Source organism: Eleginops maclovinus, chromosome 13 (assembly GCF_036324505.1).
Source record: "Eleginops maclovinus isolate JMC-PN-2008 ecotype Puerto Natales chromosome 13, JC_Emac_rtc_rv5, whole genome shotgun sequence".
NCBI lineage: Eukaryota > Metazoa > Chordata > Actinopteri > Perciformes > Eleginopidae > Eleginops > Eleginops maclovinus.
Genome location: NC_086361.1, coordinates 10,697,665 through 10,714,628, shown reverse-complemented (window position 1 = coordinate 10,714,628; position 16,964 = coordinate 10,697,665). Strand labels below are relative to the sequence as shown.

The window sequence follows — 16,964 nt, the reverse complement described above, 5'->3', positions numbered from 1 at the left end:
TGGTTTTCCAAAAATATCTTTTTTTATTTCACATGTAATTTTCACATTTAGCATATTTATGAAACAGGTCTTTTTATATAATCTTCTATATATATATATATATATATATATAAATATATACATATTATACACTTTTCTTAATTACACATGTACAAAATTAGGTAACAAGAATTCAGATTTAAAAAAAGAGTAACTTTAATGGTCATACACTGTTGTGCTTTGTTGATCAAGCCAGCCTGTCGGGTGAAGTTGTGCTTGGCAACTCGGTTTGATGCCTTGTCTTGTCTGTTATGAACCTGTTGTTCATATCCTTAATTACGGTTTTGATTATTCTGAATGTCTAGTTAACTTTGTATTTTTAGATGTATATGCTTGTGTTCAATATATGAATGAAAGCACCGTGACACACAGGGTTAGGTCCTGTAGTAATAAAAGATACCAGCACTTCATGTCAGGCAGCTTAACTAATACAGCGGCAAAGATCCAACAAATAGAGAAGTCCAGCCTCTCTGCACACACACACACATATATGCACACACGCACACACACATCTCAGTGTTTGCTTTTGGCAGAAAAACGTTTTGTCTCACCACTCAAATCAATTGCTCCATTTTTTCTTTACTCTCACACAGTTTTTCTTTCACACAAGTACTAACTCTACCAGGAACAAAAATAAGAAAAAGTCCCCTGGTTGCCAACAGTAAACATTTCTTTTTGGGAGCACATGGTATATACAGTAAACTTCTCAGCTGCAAATGTTATAAATTATCTTCACAGAATGTACACATAACACAGTTAAATGTAGTGTACTTTAATGTTTAATGTCAACTGATGTCAGTGTGTGTTTGTCTGTGCGTAACACAGCTATGGAGTGTGTGTTGGTGTTGGTGTACTGTGTGGTATTAGTGCTACAGTAAAAGCACATGGTCAAGTTCGCAAAGGAATGGTAGTCATAAGACGAGCCCGTGTGTCTGTCGATGCTACATTTAGAGAAATTAATCACTTGGGACATCAATGCCACTCAATACCATTACAATAACAATACAACAAATAGTACACAATACTCAAGGGTGGAATAGTGTACAAGCTGGAGAGATGACTGATCTTTGGCTCAAAGGAAGGAGATAACTTTTCCATTGAACGTGGATACATCCTGCCTACATCTATATCACTCAAAAGAGAGTTGCTCTTGATTATTCTTCTGGTTCCTCTTCAGCGTCTTCCTATTATCATTTAGGGTTACCATCCAAAGAAGTTCATGTTTTTTTTGGAATGAGCCCTTAAAAAAAAAAAAGGAGAGCTTTTCCAAGAAAAAAAATACTGTCACTTTAAAAAATTAGGCAGCACACATACTTTGTCTCAGGAGTTACTCCATCTGTTAGAGTCCATCTGTACTTTACAAGCTTCAAAAGTCTTTCCCAGTGGCCAGCACTGGGCATGGAAAACTGTCTTTTTGAATCAGTGGTTTCATCCCCACGGACTGTCTTCATTGTAGTCCCTGAAAAAAAAAGTCTGCAAACAGCAGTTCTTTCATGTCCTCTCAGTGCAACAATAGCAGTAATGAAAATGGCACTAGCAATGAGAGGATTGTGAAGGATGAAGCGGTCACTACAGAGTTGGACCGTGCACTCTTCAGGACGTCTGGCAGGACTACCACTGGGTCATCTGCTTGAAAATGGGAGATAAGAAGACACATTAGGACCACATATTTACACCCTAACGTAATCCTAAGAGTGCCCATATTGTTCAAAGGTCAAGGATAATTAGAAAGGACTCAGGGTTGGTCAACATACCTGCAGGCAGTCTGTTGGTCGGGTTGTGAACCCCGCCCCCGGCTCCATCTGCAGCCCCACCTGTGCCTCCTTTAGCCACTCTGGCTTCTTGAGAGCCTGAAAGAAAAGAAAATTGCCATCAATTACTCTGCTTTGGTTTCACAATTGCCTTAAAGGACTGACTTTGGCACTCTTGTAACGGCCACAAGAGCGGTTGAACTCACCATCAACAGCTACAACGTCCACCTTGAGCCTGAGGCACTCCTTTCCATGGTGATGCAAAGGTTTGGCTGTCGGGAAGAAACAACAAAGGCGTTAACCGACTAATGCACTTATCCTCCACTGGCCCCTTAATGCACCTTCATGCATGCGCCCACACACATAAACACTTGGCAACAGACCGACACAGGGACAAAGCTTAGGAGGCCATCTGTGACCCGCGAAGTGTGTCTTGTCCTGCAGTTTATGTAATTAAAGCCTTGGTCAGGGTGACAACACTGCCTGGTCTTTGTGGTTACATTCTAGCAGGGTATTTTATCAACTTTGGCAAACTGAGAAGCCTAATAGGAGCATTTGTGTTCCCCTTTAAGATGAATTTAAATCAAATTAATATTATTTTCTGAATTTCTTCACTGTATAACCAAAATCCATGCAAAACTAATCATATTCACTTTGCTTTAGCTGTACTTAGTGCTGATTAGCAATGAGAGCAATGCAAACCCCCTTAACAAAAATTAACATTGTCATTGTGAGCAGCAGCATTACTTTCCGTGCTTTAAACATTCAATACAAATATTGTAAAATATAACTTATTTGTAAACACGGTGACATATCTACAACGAAGCTATTTTGACACTTACAGATATAATAGTAGCTTTCTCCTTGGCGGAACTCCTTTCCCAGAGTAAACGGAGTAAAACGTTGGAACTTTTCCGAGAACTTTTCAGCGGCGTGAGGAGCAAACGGATGGCCGCATTCCCAACGCATCTGGTCGTATGACTGAGGCTTGCAGGTGTCGAAGTCCTCGCGCTCCACCATGTAGAGCACGTATCGCTCAGCATCCAGCAATGGCACCTCACCCTCTGGGTAATGGGGGCAGACGATGTCCAGGTAGTCATTGAGCTTGACCTCAACGGTGTAGTCGTCCCATAGAAACCTGCAGAGAGAAGGCAGATGGGGACGGTTATTCAACTGGCAGGAGACTGATAAGCGTGGTTATAGCATTGGAGCGGTGATAAATATAAGCCTCAACACCTGTGATTATATATTGATCGGCTGCATGCCCTGTACAACGGGGAAATCAGAGGAAAGACTGAGAGGCTTGGGATTGAGAGATAGAGAGCAGGGTGTGTTTGTGAGTGAGGATATGTGTTTGTGAGTGAGGATATGTGTGTGTGTGTGTGTGTGTTGGTGTCACATGAAGAGGGAAAACACAATAAGGGGAAAAATTATCCGAAAGAGGACATGTGCATACATATGGATGAACATGAAGCCAGTGTAGCATGGCTGCAATGTGGAGGGTTAGCATCGAGTGCACATTGATCCAATGTCCACCAGGAGTTGAGTGATGTTTACAAAGAAACATTAGCAGTCAGTTAGCCTGTCAAGACAGGAGATGAGTATTGACATCTGCAGGGCTACACACAAACACCCACACCCAAGAAGCAGAATGCGTAATACTAGTTTCACCTTACCAGAAGCAGACACACACCTGAGTTTACTGAAGATAGGGATACAAATAAAAAAAGTCACATGTTTAAGACATTCATTAGGGTCAGAGAGACAGGCGGGCACATCCCAAATGAGTCTGGTGACGGCCTGTAACCGTCTCCCACCACACTCCCTCTCATTACAGACACAGAGACGCAGTCAGACTGTCTGCCTCCCCTGCACTCCTCCCCTCATCCCTCCCTTCACTCCTCCGCCCTTTTTACGAGTAAACTAAACTCCCGCCCTCTCCTAGGACGTGGGTCAAAAGAGCACTCATAGAAAGCACGGTTTTAGCACATTCGCTTCAAATGTCCCCCACCAACATAATTTAAGTATCACAGAAAGAGTTAAAAAAGCAACACACTCTGAGGCAGTTTAAAATGACCCTATCTCAACTGTCTATGATTCCTCCGGGATTTCAGCTTTAGGAGATATTATGAGTTTATCTCCAGGGAATTGTCACTGAAAGTATTTCAGCTTTGTCCCCTTCCCCCTGACTGAGTGACTGCTTCAGGGGCGGCTCACAGCTAATGCTCTCTTCTCAGCCAAAGCCATCTATCAGCGGCCTGGAGTGGTAGCTGGCCGCTGGCAACACTCACAAACTCACACACACTTCCCAGTAATTCCCATTTATCAGCAACCTAAAGCAGTAGCTACCATTTGCCACCACACACACACACACACACACACACACACACACACACACACACACACACACACACACACACACACACACACACACACACACACACACACACACACACACACACACACACACACACACACACACACACACACACACACACACACACACACACACACACACACACACACTGAGCTCCAAAGCGATGCCTATCAGTTTACCGTCTCCTACTGTTCTGCATCACCAGGGGTTCTCGGGGAGTGGATGAAATTTGACAGACTTCAATATTTTCACAACACACAGGGAGAATGTGTGTCTAATATAGGGTTTTGTTGCTTTTGCAATGAATACATGGCCGGTTCACCAGGTTTCAAAAAATCCAAAGGAAAGAAGAGGCAGGGAGCCAGTTTTTAGTTACTGACTGCCATTTAATCTACAAGATCTCAAAGACTAATTACGAGTTCCCAAAAGCCTCGTAATTAGTGCTAATCGGACACCTTTATCATGGGGGAAAAAAACCTTCCCAATGTACTCTGCTTTTCTTTGAGAATTCTGCTCTTTTGTCATAAAACCTCTAAATGTAACAAGCCAAATTTGGGGAGTTTGTGTTTGTGTGACAAGGTCCATATGTGTGACTAATGATCAAAGTGCGCAGGCCACCGTTGCCCGTGAGCTGCTGTTGTTGCTTTTGGCCAGGGGTCTCTGTGGTACTCCTGGTAAAAGGACAGACGCAGTGGCTCCAACTTCTGCTCCCCCTCGGACCCCCATCCCTTTACCCTTCTCCGCCTGACTGCATTCCCTCAATACTGATGACCAGATTAGCCGGCAACACTATTACAACAGCAACACGGGCCGTTAGAAAACAACCACCTTTTCAGGACCCTGATGAAACTTCCATCCAACTACACTGATTATAGTGTGACCCGGCCAACTTTCAGGGGGAAGAGTAATAATTATCATTTTGCCACGGTCCAGACAGCTTAGTGCTTATCTGCAGTTTGCCTGCCACGCTCTGTTTACCAGATTGGCACTAAAGTGTTTTTTCCCCCTGCCACTTTCAATTTCAGTCGAATCGATAACACTATTCAACAAACAATGTTGTCTGCTTTTGCCTGACAGAGTTATCATCCCCTTGCAAACAGTGAAAACACACACAAACAAACTCCCTATACCCAAACCCTCCCTAACTCTGAGCCCGGATTACAAACCGGTTGTGGTATGCTCCCAATGTGTTCATCAAAAGGGGGTCGAAAGGGGGTGCAATTAAAACACAAAAAAGGGTATTAAAGTTGCCCTGAGGGGGGTAATTATGCCCTCCTGCTCCCCACTTCCCAGCCCCTTTAGGCCAAAAAGTTAGGGGGGAGGCATAAGGCATGAATAGTCGTGGGCGGGGGGGGGGGGGGGGGGGGGGGTGTCAAAGGCCTTGAGTTGGAAATGGCTTTTGAAGTTTCTCTCAGAGTTTCCATGCTAGCGCTACAGTTGCTTTATCAATGCCACTGTTTCATACAGTGTCTCTATTCACAATGTGCCTGCGCTGATTGAATACCTCACATAGCAGAAAGAACAGTGGCTGAATACGCACCCGGGGAGGCTGGCTAGCCCCTTTTATTAATGACAAATAGTTTTAATTATCCTGCTGCCTTTTGTTCCCCTCCAAGGCCCCGGCATTGAAACGTTCCACATCATCTGCTTAATTAACTGATTGGAGTTACGCACTTCAAAGAGAGTTTAGGCCTCAGTGTGAAAAGGTTTAGCTAACAGAGTCAAATCATGCCACCTTCACTTTAGCAGACAAAATCCTTCTCTGACTCCCCCAGTGTGTGTCTCTTTTTATTCTCCTCAGCCAGACTGTTCCCTCTCTCTTTCAATGAGCTGCCTTGATTTATTCCAATTGTTTATCCACGGATGCTCTCTTTATTGACAGTGACGCTTGGAGCTTCAGCAGAAGTAACAGCTTGGAGGAGTTGTAACCTCTACTTAAAGATGATTTGTAGAGATATGGCAGAAATGCAGTGAATTTGTGCATGTGTGTCTGTCTCAGTGCGAAACATTTAAATGTATGTGTGTGTGTGTGTGTGTGCGTGCGTGCGTGCGTGTGTGTGTGTGTGTGTGTGTGTGTGTGCGTGCGTGCGTGTGTTGGTCGAGCTTTGAGAAATGTGGGAGTGTGTTTCAGTCATGACAAGGTATAAAAAATGAAAATAATGAACACCAATGTCAAGTGGACAAATGTGTGTGTGAGTGTGTGTGTAGGGGGTTTGGGTGGAAAATTGACTACAGGATGTTCCCTGCTACTCTTCCTCCTACCCTAAGAAGGAATTTGTGATTTATTGGAGCCTCTTCAGGAGCAAGAGTCTAATCTCTCTTCTTTAATCTCGTTGGCCAGCATTTTGCTTTCTTCTCCACCTCTAGCCCCTCCTTTCATCCATCCATCACCCTCTCATCTTTGCACTCTATTGGCTTGTGGAATGCTGGACCTCTGAGGCCGCAAAGTGCATCAAAGGTCGGACAATCGCCAAGTCAGCACCGGAGAATTTTATACATGAACAGTCAGCAAGAAGGGGCTTTGAGTATTTTAAATTCTATAGACGTTCAGTAGAACGGGAATCATTCTTTTTGAAGATCGATTAGGATCTATTTAAAGGGCAATAAAGGCTATCGAAGGACAAACTGCACATACTGTACTCTACCACTAGTGATGCAACTAATGATTATTTTCATTATTGATTATCCTGCCTATTATTTTCTTGATTGATAGTTTGGTCCATCCTAGTTTCTCAAAGGGGATGCCATGCAACACTTGATAGATTGCAAGATACAAAGCAAAGGAATAAAAGGAAAACTGTATAATTGACAAGCTAAAAACACCATTGTCTGCTCTTTTGAATGAAATATTAAGAAAAGCAGTCATTAAAAAAGTTGGCAATTATCTCTCTGTGGTTCAACTAATTGCTGCAACTCCACTGACCTCTACATCTAAAAACAGGGGCTTTAGTCTACTTAACCTGTGCCTTCAACCTGACAACATAAACATGATTATTTTCCTCCTAGCTTTTACACACACCATTAATGTGACCCAGTAAGGTGGCTGGCCTTCGTCACAGACGAGCGAGCCGGAATGTGGGGACCACCTAATCGGCTCGTCCAAGCCTGGATTATACGGTGGAGCAGAGGCTGAGCTGTGGTCTATTCATCAGCACCAGACCCTGCTTAATACAGGGGCTTAGAGAGTGGACAGTGAGGGCCAGAGTAGGGGCCGAGGGGCTGGGGAAAGCGTACGGGGTGAGATAGGCAGGCTGGGTGGAGCTTTTTTTCCATCCCCATTGTTCTGACAGAGAGAAGGGGTATTACTCCTTTACACCAGAGTTTTGGAGTTAAAAAATAGACACACAGACTATGAACATGTGTGTGTGTCCATGGTAGCAGAGTGGAAAGTGAGAGGTGTTAACAGAGTAATGAAAGACACATGACACAAGGGAGCTATTTCTTTCAAGATATGTCTGTGAAAGCAATACTCCACGAGGAAGGTGGCACATCAGTTGGGGTGAAGCATTTTGGAGGTGCTTCATAAGTTTAGTCAAGCGGCACATTTTAACGTCATTGCTCAACTGTTTTTGTTTTATCTGTCTTATCTATTCATCCATCAATGTCAGCCATCCCCTCCCACTCTCTGTCCATCTTTCATCACTCAATAAGCAAACCAGATCCTCATGTCAACTCTGTCCCTCCCCCCAAAACCCAGACTTGCTGAACCAATCACAAAACGGTTTCTGGTGGTATTCCAAATATGCAACTTTTTGACCCACCGTTTGCCGAGGACAATGCAGCGTGGGTTTGCTGGAGTCGTCATAGAAACAAATAAGGTCTAACTCATTGGGCTCCTCCTTTTTAACATAATATTTCAGCCTTCATTCTTTGCACCGTTTGACTTCATGTCATCCATCTCAATCAGCTTTGCCACGTCTTTCATTCAACCTTTGTCCGTCTGGTTCATTGGTCATTCTGCCGGCGTTCCTGGAAATCCTCGCCAAGCGACAAAGCTTTAAGTCCAGCAGAGAATAATTGGCTGATTCCACAGCACTAAGGAGGCTTAGATAAATACATATGCTCTTTCCAACTGTGGCACGTTGTCCTCTGAGCCATTTGTAACATATTAATAAGGCCATAACACAAAGGTCACCACTGACATCACATTTTCTCAGGGGGAAAATATCTGTACAGGAAAACAGAATAAAGATTCTGGATTAATTTCCACAAGGCCAAACTTCCATAGTTGAGCTTTTTGTCTGCAACACAGTCTGACAAGTGGCTTAATGAATTCCATGGGGAAATAATATGCGAGTACAGGGCAAACGTATAAAATGGCTGTTTTAATGAATGTAGTGATAGTACTTCTTGCTAGTAGTAATAGTAATAATACAACTGGCCTCTAGGGGGTGGCAGTATTTGCTGTGGAAACATGTTTGCACACTGAGCCCAGACATTCAACAAACAGGAGATAAAAAGGCAAGAAAAAACAAAAGTTACTCAATGAGCCTAATTTCCACAACAAGGCAAACACAATGGTTCATTTTCATAGATAATATCTGACTCTAAACACATATACACTGCTGGATGTCACTAAGAATTGACAAACAAGTCTGAAGGACACACACTCGCTGCCTCACATTTACCATGAAAAACAAAGACCAGGCTCCACTCGTAAATCATAAATGTGTGTATTAATTAAGGTTCTTACTCTATGATCTTTGTGTGGGGTTGAAGAGATGCAAAGCAGTGCAGAGAGGAGGAGCAGAGTTGAAAGGAGCAGGGGAAGTCTGCTGCGAAGATAAGGAGGATCGACTAGGATGGGCAGGGGACAAAGAAATACTGGCAGAGTTGAATGGGGTGACACGGATCAGAGAAGAATCCCAAATAGAGACACAGAGGTTTGACAGCAGTGCAGGCGGGGAGGCGGATCTGTTATCATCCTAAAGGTTTCCGCAATTGAGCAGATCCCTCATTAAAACAATGAATCTACTTATTCCCTGAGATTAAAACATATTTAATCCTCAAACAAGCCTGGGAACTTTAATCAAATCTTAGGCACAGGCTTTTAAAGCCTTGCGTGTCTTGGGTGTGAGAACTGTATTGTTTATTGTGCAGACAGGATACGCTGTTTTCCCGGGAAAAGACGTAGCCAGGAAGTGCAGCACTTCATAGGGAAACACAGAGCAGACAGCATGCAGACTTTTGTAACACCGTAAGCACAACTGCGGGAAATAAACCTTTGGCCTGATTCTCCATGTAGTGCAGTCAATAAAACAAGCCCTATCGCCATTGACACTACAACAACAAGTAGGAATATTGAACTGGAAGAATATAAACCCAGGGAAATAAATAATATCTTGTCAATTTGATCACCAACGTTAAGTCTTCTTATGGACGATGACAGACTGTTAAGAAAGGAAACACCAACACACTTCAATGAACACCCAGCCTATAAGAGGCGATTACCATCCGTTTGACAATCACTCAGAGTATTTTCCCCAGATTGAATTCCCCAGACAGATTACCAGATTAAGGGTGGTGGGAGGGGACAGGAGTTTTTCGAGAAAGAATATAGGAGATAGACAGATAATTCGGAGAAAAAAAGAGCTGGGGTTTAGAGTGAAGGCTGGATTAGGGAGTGAAGTGGGAAACCTGGATGTTTTTCAAGGAAAGTATCTTTGGTTCAGATTACTTGGCAATCGCAGAAGGCCCGGATCTATTATGTGCACCCTGACTACCTACAATCTTATCTTCAAGCCCTCAAACATGTACGCTCCCACATGCACGGAAGGCAAACAGACACGGCAACCCACTTCTATGTGAATACCTTTGTTTTTTTCTTTGTTTAAAGTCTTTTCCTGATTTGAGTTCTCAGACTGGCTCTACCACTTCCACTGCTTCAGCAGATACACACTCAAGAGGGAAGAAGCACACACATGAAAAAGATGGGAAAAAAGAAACAGACTTGCTGGGAAGACTTGAGTGGCTTTTCATAGGAAGGTAGAAGAAGGAAGCTTTAAGAAAGAGAGCAGAGGGGGGAAAAAAAGCGTGAAGGAAAGGGCAAAGTGCCTTGTGACGGATCGCCATGGGTGCCAAGAACGATAAAAAAATTCCACACCTCTTAGCCTGCTTCCCTCCTTCCCCCCTTCTCCAAGAACCAGAGTTGGAGGTGAGGAAATAATAGACTGAAAAGGGACAGCTTGTAAAGTTGAGATAAAAGCTGGTGAAGGAGCGAAGGGGACCAAAAAGACAGGAGGGGGAAGAATAAGAGTTTCCCAGAGGCTGAGCCACAGCCGTGTGAAGAGGGGCCGGTCTGAGTGGCAGCCAGTATTCAGGGACCACCGCCGTGACAGAATGACTGACAGATTGATAGAGGCTGTGCCACTTCATCACATGGCCAACTCTGACCCACAATCAGTCACACCAGTTACTATTCTCTTTCTGTGGCTCACTGTGAAGACCATTCCCCAATTTGTATGGGAAGGATCACAAAACACCCATATTGACTGGATAACTACCAGAAAAAACCTCCATGTGGGTGAAACATACCTTAAATAACTCCCTCATCAAAATCTGAAGTGGATTTTTCCCATACAGGGAAATTGCTCTGGTGAGGATTGGAGCATTGCATAAGCAAAGTATAAGAATTTAGAGCATGTATTCCAAAAGTAGAAAAGATAATTATGAAGGTAACATACCAGAATATGAAAAATACTGTAAAAAAAATACAATAAGACACTTGTATATCAAGGAAAATATATATAAGAATATCTTAAAAAGACAATAAAATATGTACAAGAGAAATACATACACAATATATACAATACACCAAAAATATGTACAGTGTATCAAATCAAAAAATGTTGAGTTTTAAGTGTTTAAGGGGTGCTAGTTTTGTGCTATCTTTTCAGCCAATACAAAAACAGAAAGCATATTCAATTAATTGTGCCAGCCATGGTTAGCTGAAACAATCTGGAAGTGTGTTTTTAGAAAAGGCATCGCAAAACTGAGACTTCAGAACAGATTCAGAACAGATCAGGATGATGTTAAATTAACAGTGGATCAAACACGTTCATGGAGAAAGCCATGAAACAGTTAACAGGCTCACAGAAGTGGAAAGCACAGAACCAAGTTGAAAAGGGAATCTGGCCAAGAAGAGGGGGAGGGAGGTGCTGGAGAGAGGGAGAGACAGGTACAAAGCAGAGGAGGGGGGGGGGGGGTTGGGGTGGGTGGATGGTCTACTCATGCTCTGTCAGCAGGGAAAATAAGGGAAAGGGAGGAAGAAGCAGTGAAAGAGCAGATTATTGCCTCTCATAGGAGCTGTGGAGTCCATGGGGCTCCAGGGACGATGTTAACATCAATCACAACTGTGTGGCACATGTATGTGTGTATGACTGGGGTTAATGTGTAAGAGAGTGTGTGAGTCACTTGAATCTGGTGGTGTTGTGTTGTGCTCACACACACACACACACAGGCTGCTGCTGCTGCACAGACACTCCCTTCACAAAAGACACGTACACACGCTGGCATGCAGGGGCCCAAACTGACTGGGCACACTGGTGATCCTCTTTCTGGGAATAAAGTGGTGCTGGTGATTAAGCTGTTGCTAATCAGACACAAAGGTTACATATAAACTAACAAGCAAATGGTCAGAAAGTGATGAAAGACACATTGTCGGGATAGATTTCCCTCATGCTGAAACAAAGTAGTCGTTAAAGTACAGGCGGATAGACCTTGGAAGAAGGCCCGAAGGTGCGCTGTGCACACACACATCAGTGAAGAGCAGGGCAACGGTGCATGTATGAATGTGTGTGTTGCTAAATCCCTCAACAAACATGCTGAGACAAAGGAAATGAGTTGCACCACATGGGCCATAGTGATCAATCTGAGATCAATTTGATTAACAGCTTTCTGACCAGCAGGAGGAACAATAAACCGAAGCTAGGAAAGAAAATCTCATGAGAGAAAAGATGGACGTCAACACCCTGTATCAAGTAAGGGGTCAAAGGGTAGACTAGAATGTTGGGATTGATGTAAAGTTTTCTGCGAAAACAGGATTAAGAGTAGCCAACGGGAGAGATTTAGCACAGTCATCCAGAAAAACAACAAGTGCAGAAGGACGGATTACAAGTATACAGGAATGATCACATAAGCAGGGCGACAACAAAACGATTTCCCATCTGGGACTTTGTTCTAAATTTTAGCAAAAGGCTGTTTCACTATAATTCTTACTTTTTCTGGAAACGGTAAATTCTGTAGTTTTAACCACAGGGGAGATCCAAAGGGAAGCAATGATTGCAAGTTATTCTGAGAATATTTGGAAATCTGGGTGTTTGCAACCAAGATAAGACATGTGTTTGCACAGTGGAGAGAGTGAGTGAGCCCAATACTGATTGATTTAGTAGCTGTTTTGAATGTCCTGGTTTGTGATTGAGTGATTGTCTGCCAGGAATCTCTGTTTGTGCTTCCCCAACACAGTGGGAGTGTTTGTGTGTGGGTGAAAGTAGAAGTTCGTTTTTGGGTTGTAAAACTAACCCTCTTTGTACCCCGAGCCATTTCTCCCCGGCCATCATCAAACATAACTCTAATTGACCCCCACTTATTGTGAATGGCCCCTAACCCCGACAATTTCAGCTCCAATTTCTCCTCCCCAAGCAATCCATCTCTCTCCCACAGCATGACCTACTGGCCAGGCCTCAAGTTACCTCCTCCGTCTCTGTCATACACCATTATTACTTGTCTTACCACCTGAAATATGAACACCCCTATGTCTCCCTGACAGCCACGTAAACCCCATGCGATATCTCTTGATTTAGGAGATACTGAAGCCTCCCACTCCACACAAAGGTTAGGGCTCTGTCAGATGTGGAGGATATTGCAACTGATATTTCAACACATTGGTGTACAGTCAGACCTGTAAAACCAACACAAAAACTATAACTCTTGCCTTGAGAATGAATCCTCCCCTATAGGATTTAAACTCATTGTAAGGAGATGATACAGCACCAAAATAAAACAACTCACTTTTAACAGTGCAAATAGGCTATTTGATACATGGTTAAAAGAATTGCTGCACCCTTACAATAATACAACTCTAGATAAAGACACATGTGTGCATAAAGAGTCCACAAAAGTTTCCAGTATCTATCAAAACATATCCTTTAATTTTTCTGTCCATGAAACACATTACTTAAACAGATTAAACACGGCTATCTTCCCTCACAAAATGATCTGTTATCTCACTGTCAGCTCAAAAATATAAATAGAGAACATAACCTGATGCAACTAATCCCCAAAGCATACAATGTTGCGAAACCAACTCAATTTGAACAGGTTAGGCAAAGTATTACAGGTAAACAGCACCCTTATAACAGGTTCGAGCCCAAAGGGAGGAAGGGGGGAGGGAGAGACTCCTGTCTTGCATTATCATGTCAACTGCAGCCAGTTGCTTCAATCACAAATTCATTACAACAAGCTCACTGAATATGCATGAGGTGCAACTACTCATAATGCATCTGAATATGTATCCTGATGATGCAATCGGCACTGAGTATGAGGTTAAAGGGTATTAAATGTTTAAGATTCCAACCTATCTTGTTTTAGCATTGATATATCAAGAAGTGAGTGCAAGAGTGGGTTCAGGAGCATTGTACAATCATAAGAAAATATCAAATTAAAAAGGTATATTTACTTTGGGTTGGTGCTGTTCCAGTAGACGCTGTGTCGCTCCGCTGAAGCAAACCAGGCGCAGACGCTCACAACGCAGCCCACAATCCAAAACAAATCCATGGTGGAGAGTAGTGGAGGCGTGCAGAGCGGAAACACAACTCAGGTAGGTTGTGCAAAAGAAACCAAGAAGTTCACTGTGAAGAGCTCGTCCGCTCACGTGTAAACTGCACGCTTAGAAAAACAATTGAAGCATGCAGCGGTTTTGAAAAGAACAAAAACAGCAACTAGATTCGCACAAGAATATAAACCGTAAACAGGTCAGCTAAACTCGACAAATCCGTAGTGAATGAGAGCCTGAGTTGCGCGGTGACTGATTTTGTGAAACGCCCACAGCCGCAAGCCCCGCCCCTGTAGCAGCGGACTAATCAGAGGGCTGTCCGAGAGTCGCGAGCTCTGCATCCTTCTCAACATGTAGCCCACTGAATGTTAACGTGTTGTACATATTATTACACTTCCAGCATGTATGTCTGAATGGTTTTTAACTTTCATTTATAAAACTACATTTCTGGATTTCTACGATGTAAGTATACAATATAGCAACACACAGTTGAATTTCTAAAAACATTAACAATAATCTTACTCAAAATCTTAAAATGATGTCACTGTGTAGAAAAAAACAACCTATAATAGGTTTGTACCTTTGAACCTTTCCTAATAGCTCTAAAAATGTAATCTGGTCATGCTCTGTGATCAACTGTAGTTATTAACCACAGTGTGAGTCATTGCGCGTGAGGGTAATAAACAAGTGCTGTAAAACAGGAAATCACTCTTCAGCTCTTCATCTGATATATATTTAATGTTACTCGCTTGCAAGTTAAATAAACATTGCACTTGCATCATATACGTTCTCTCCTATACAAGTGGAAAAAGGGGGGTTTTATCTTATAGATTTTATCATGATTCTTTTCCACTATCTGCGGGTTTGACATGTATTCTAAAGGTGTTCATTTGTAATATTTACATTGAAGTAAAATCCTCCTAAACTTTAAATGTAATTAGTTTCCGAGTTTTGTAATCATTTGCATAGAGAGACTGTGCCGTGAACTGGAAGCAAATAACCTCCATGCTGTCAGATACATTGCAAATCCAGATTCTCATTTTCTGTTCCATTGACATGGATAATCTGGACTGCGAGCGGCTTGCTCAGCCTAGTGAGTCATTTTGCCAGAGGGGGTTTTCAAGCCTGCTTCTGCTTGACATAGCACTTTATTTGCTATGCCTGCTAAGCAGCATAACAGCTTTCAAAGGTATCACAGCAAACAACAAAATTGTAAAGTGAGTAAAAAAAAAGGGGCACTCATTGTGGATAATAGATTGTAACAGCCAATTAGAATTGACTCCATATTGGGACAAAAATAAGTATCAGGGATGTAATCAACTATGTGAATGTGAAGAAATGAAGGTATGCAGAGAGTGCGATACACTCCTGATGTAACAAGAATGTAACACTTAATCAGAAAAATATTGCACAGAAAAAAAGGAAGAAGTAAACAGTGCATTCTTAGAATATATGAGGCTTTATGCAGCCTTGAAAACTATCCCTTTTTAGATGTGAAGTTTTTGCTTAAATTCATCCTATTTAAATCGGGTTGGGCAGAGGAGACAGTGTGTACATTTTAAGAACATTTCAGCTGTCACAGGAGGCCTGACAGCTATACAAGATGATTAAACTTTCAGGTAGCCTGCTGATGAAATCAACAGTTTAGCTGACAGCTTAATTGTCACAACGCAATTACATCCAACTCATCTGGTCCTTCAAGCAGATTAAAGCTACCACTAATGTGTCTTTACATCTCCAGTAAACTTGGATCAACTCTGTGCTGTGTTGTCCTAATCTTTGACTGATCACCGCTATGAGACACCCACACTATTCCCTCAAGCACTTTAGGTAAAGCTTTTATGTCAGTATTTACTTTATGCAGCAAAAGATCTAGACTCAAGTGGGGTCCTTTGCATATTACCAACAATATATTCTATGTTCAGTGGTTATGAGTATTCACAGTTCAGGCAATCTGCACTTAAAATTTCAGTCCAAAATGACAAACCATTTCAGATCTTCCAGTGCAAACACAGAAAGGCACATATATATGGTAATTGTGTGCTATTCAGTGTCAAGCAGGTCATCCCAAATAATGTGTTTTGTATTCATGAAGAGCGCTCATCCCTGCGGATCAATTTTTGAGAGTTCAATTGTTTTTTCTGGCTCGGCGGAAAGATAAAAGGGTGAGAGGGACTGCCAACATAATTGCCATTTGCATTGCAATCGGAAATTGTTGTGAAAAAGCTTTCACCACACCGCAGACATCATGTCAAAACTCTATCAGGAACCAAATGAGGAGACCTTTCATTTCAAACCAACCTGAATTGCTGAATGAGTAAATAGAAAGATGAAGTGGAACAAAACTGCATCTCAGCCCTGATATATATATATATATATATATTTCTACAGCAGACACACACATGCATGGATCTTTGCAGGATCACATTGAAACCAACACATTGGCACATACAGACATAAACACAACCCTGTCCACCTCAAATCCTGACAGAATTTGCACTGGGCCTGTACTGCGGCATGAAAATAAGATATAGGAAAATGATAGGGAAACCGTTTCATGTAGGCATGGGAACTTGAGTGTCCATAATTTGTTAGTTTTTTTCAACCATTTCAACCAGAGTAATTAGATGATGTCATAGAGTTGCACTTTCTGTGATCCTGAAAAGAAGAATCAAAACACACAGGATTTTTCCCTCTACAAAATCTACATCTGTCTGTGAACAAACTACATAATGCGTGATTTGGAAAAATCTCATAACATGCTGCTTCAAAGTAATCATTAAGACGTTCTCAGATCATGTGCAGTGAGTCGTCTTGTCACTTTCTTCCCCCTTGCTCTCCAGCATCGCCATTAAAGGAGATGTGTTTGTGTGTCCCTTCGCCGTGAATACAAATGTTAACCCTAATGACAGACTATCATCATGTTCCCATCCCCAAACAACAAGCCACCATCTATTACCATAAGGGAACTGTGTTGGTGTGAACTGTGCAGCAGTGTCCGGCCCAGTGTGTGTCTTATTTCAGC

At 42.4% G+C, this 16,964-nt stretch overlaps 1 protein-coding gene across 2 annotated transcripts; it reads right to left on the bottom strand.

The window, feature by feature from the left end:
* efna1a (ephrin-A1a) lies at positions 1-14,158 on the bottom strand. 2 transcript variants are annotated; one of them, XM_063899854.1, is made up of 5 exons: positions 13,844-14,158; positions 2,633-2,928; positions 1,997-2,062; positions 1,794-1,889; positions 1-1,668 (listed from the first exon to the last, which is right to left on the bottom strand). In XM_063899854.1, the coding sequence occupies exons 1-5, from the start codon at positions 13,939-13,941 to the stop codon at positions 1,541-1,543; spliced, it is 684 nt and encodes a 227-aa protein (XP_063755924.1). In that variant the 5' UTR covers positions 13,942-14,158; the 3' UTR covers positions 1-1,540. The 2 variants fall into 2 exon arrangements, with proteins under 2 accessions (XP_063755924.1, XP_063755925.1); XM_063899855.1 differs by having other exon boundaries at positions 1-1,665.
* Between the last annotated feature and the right edge of the window lie 2,806 nt (positions 14,159-16,964).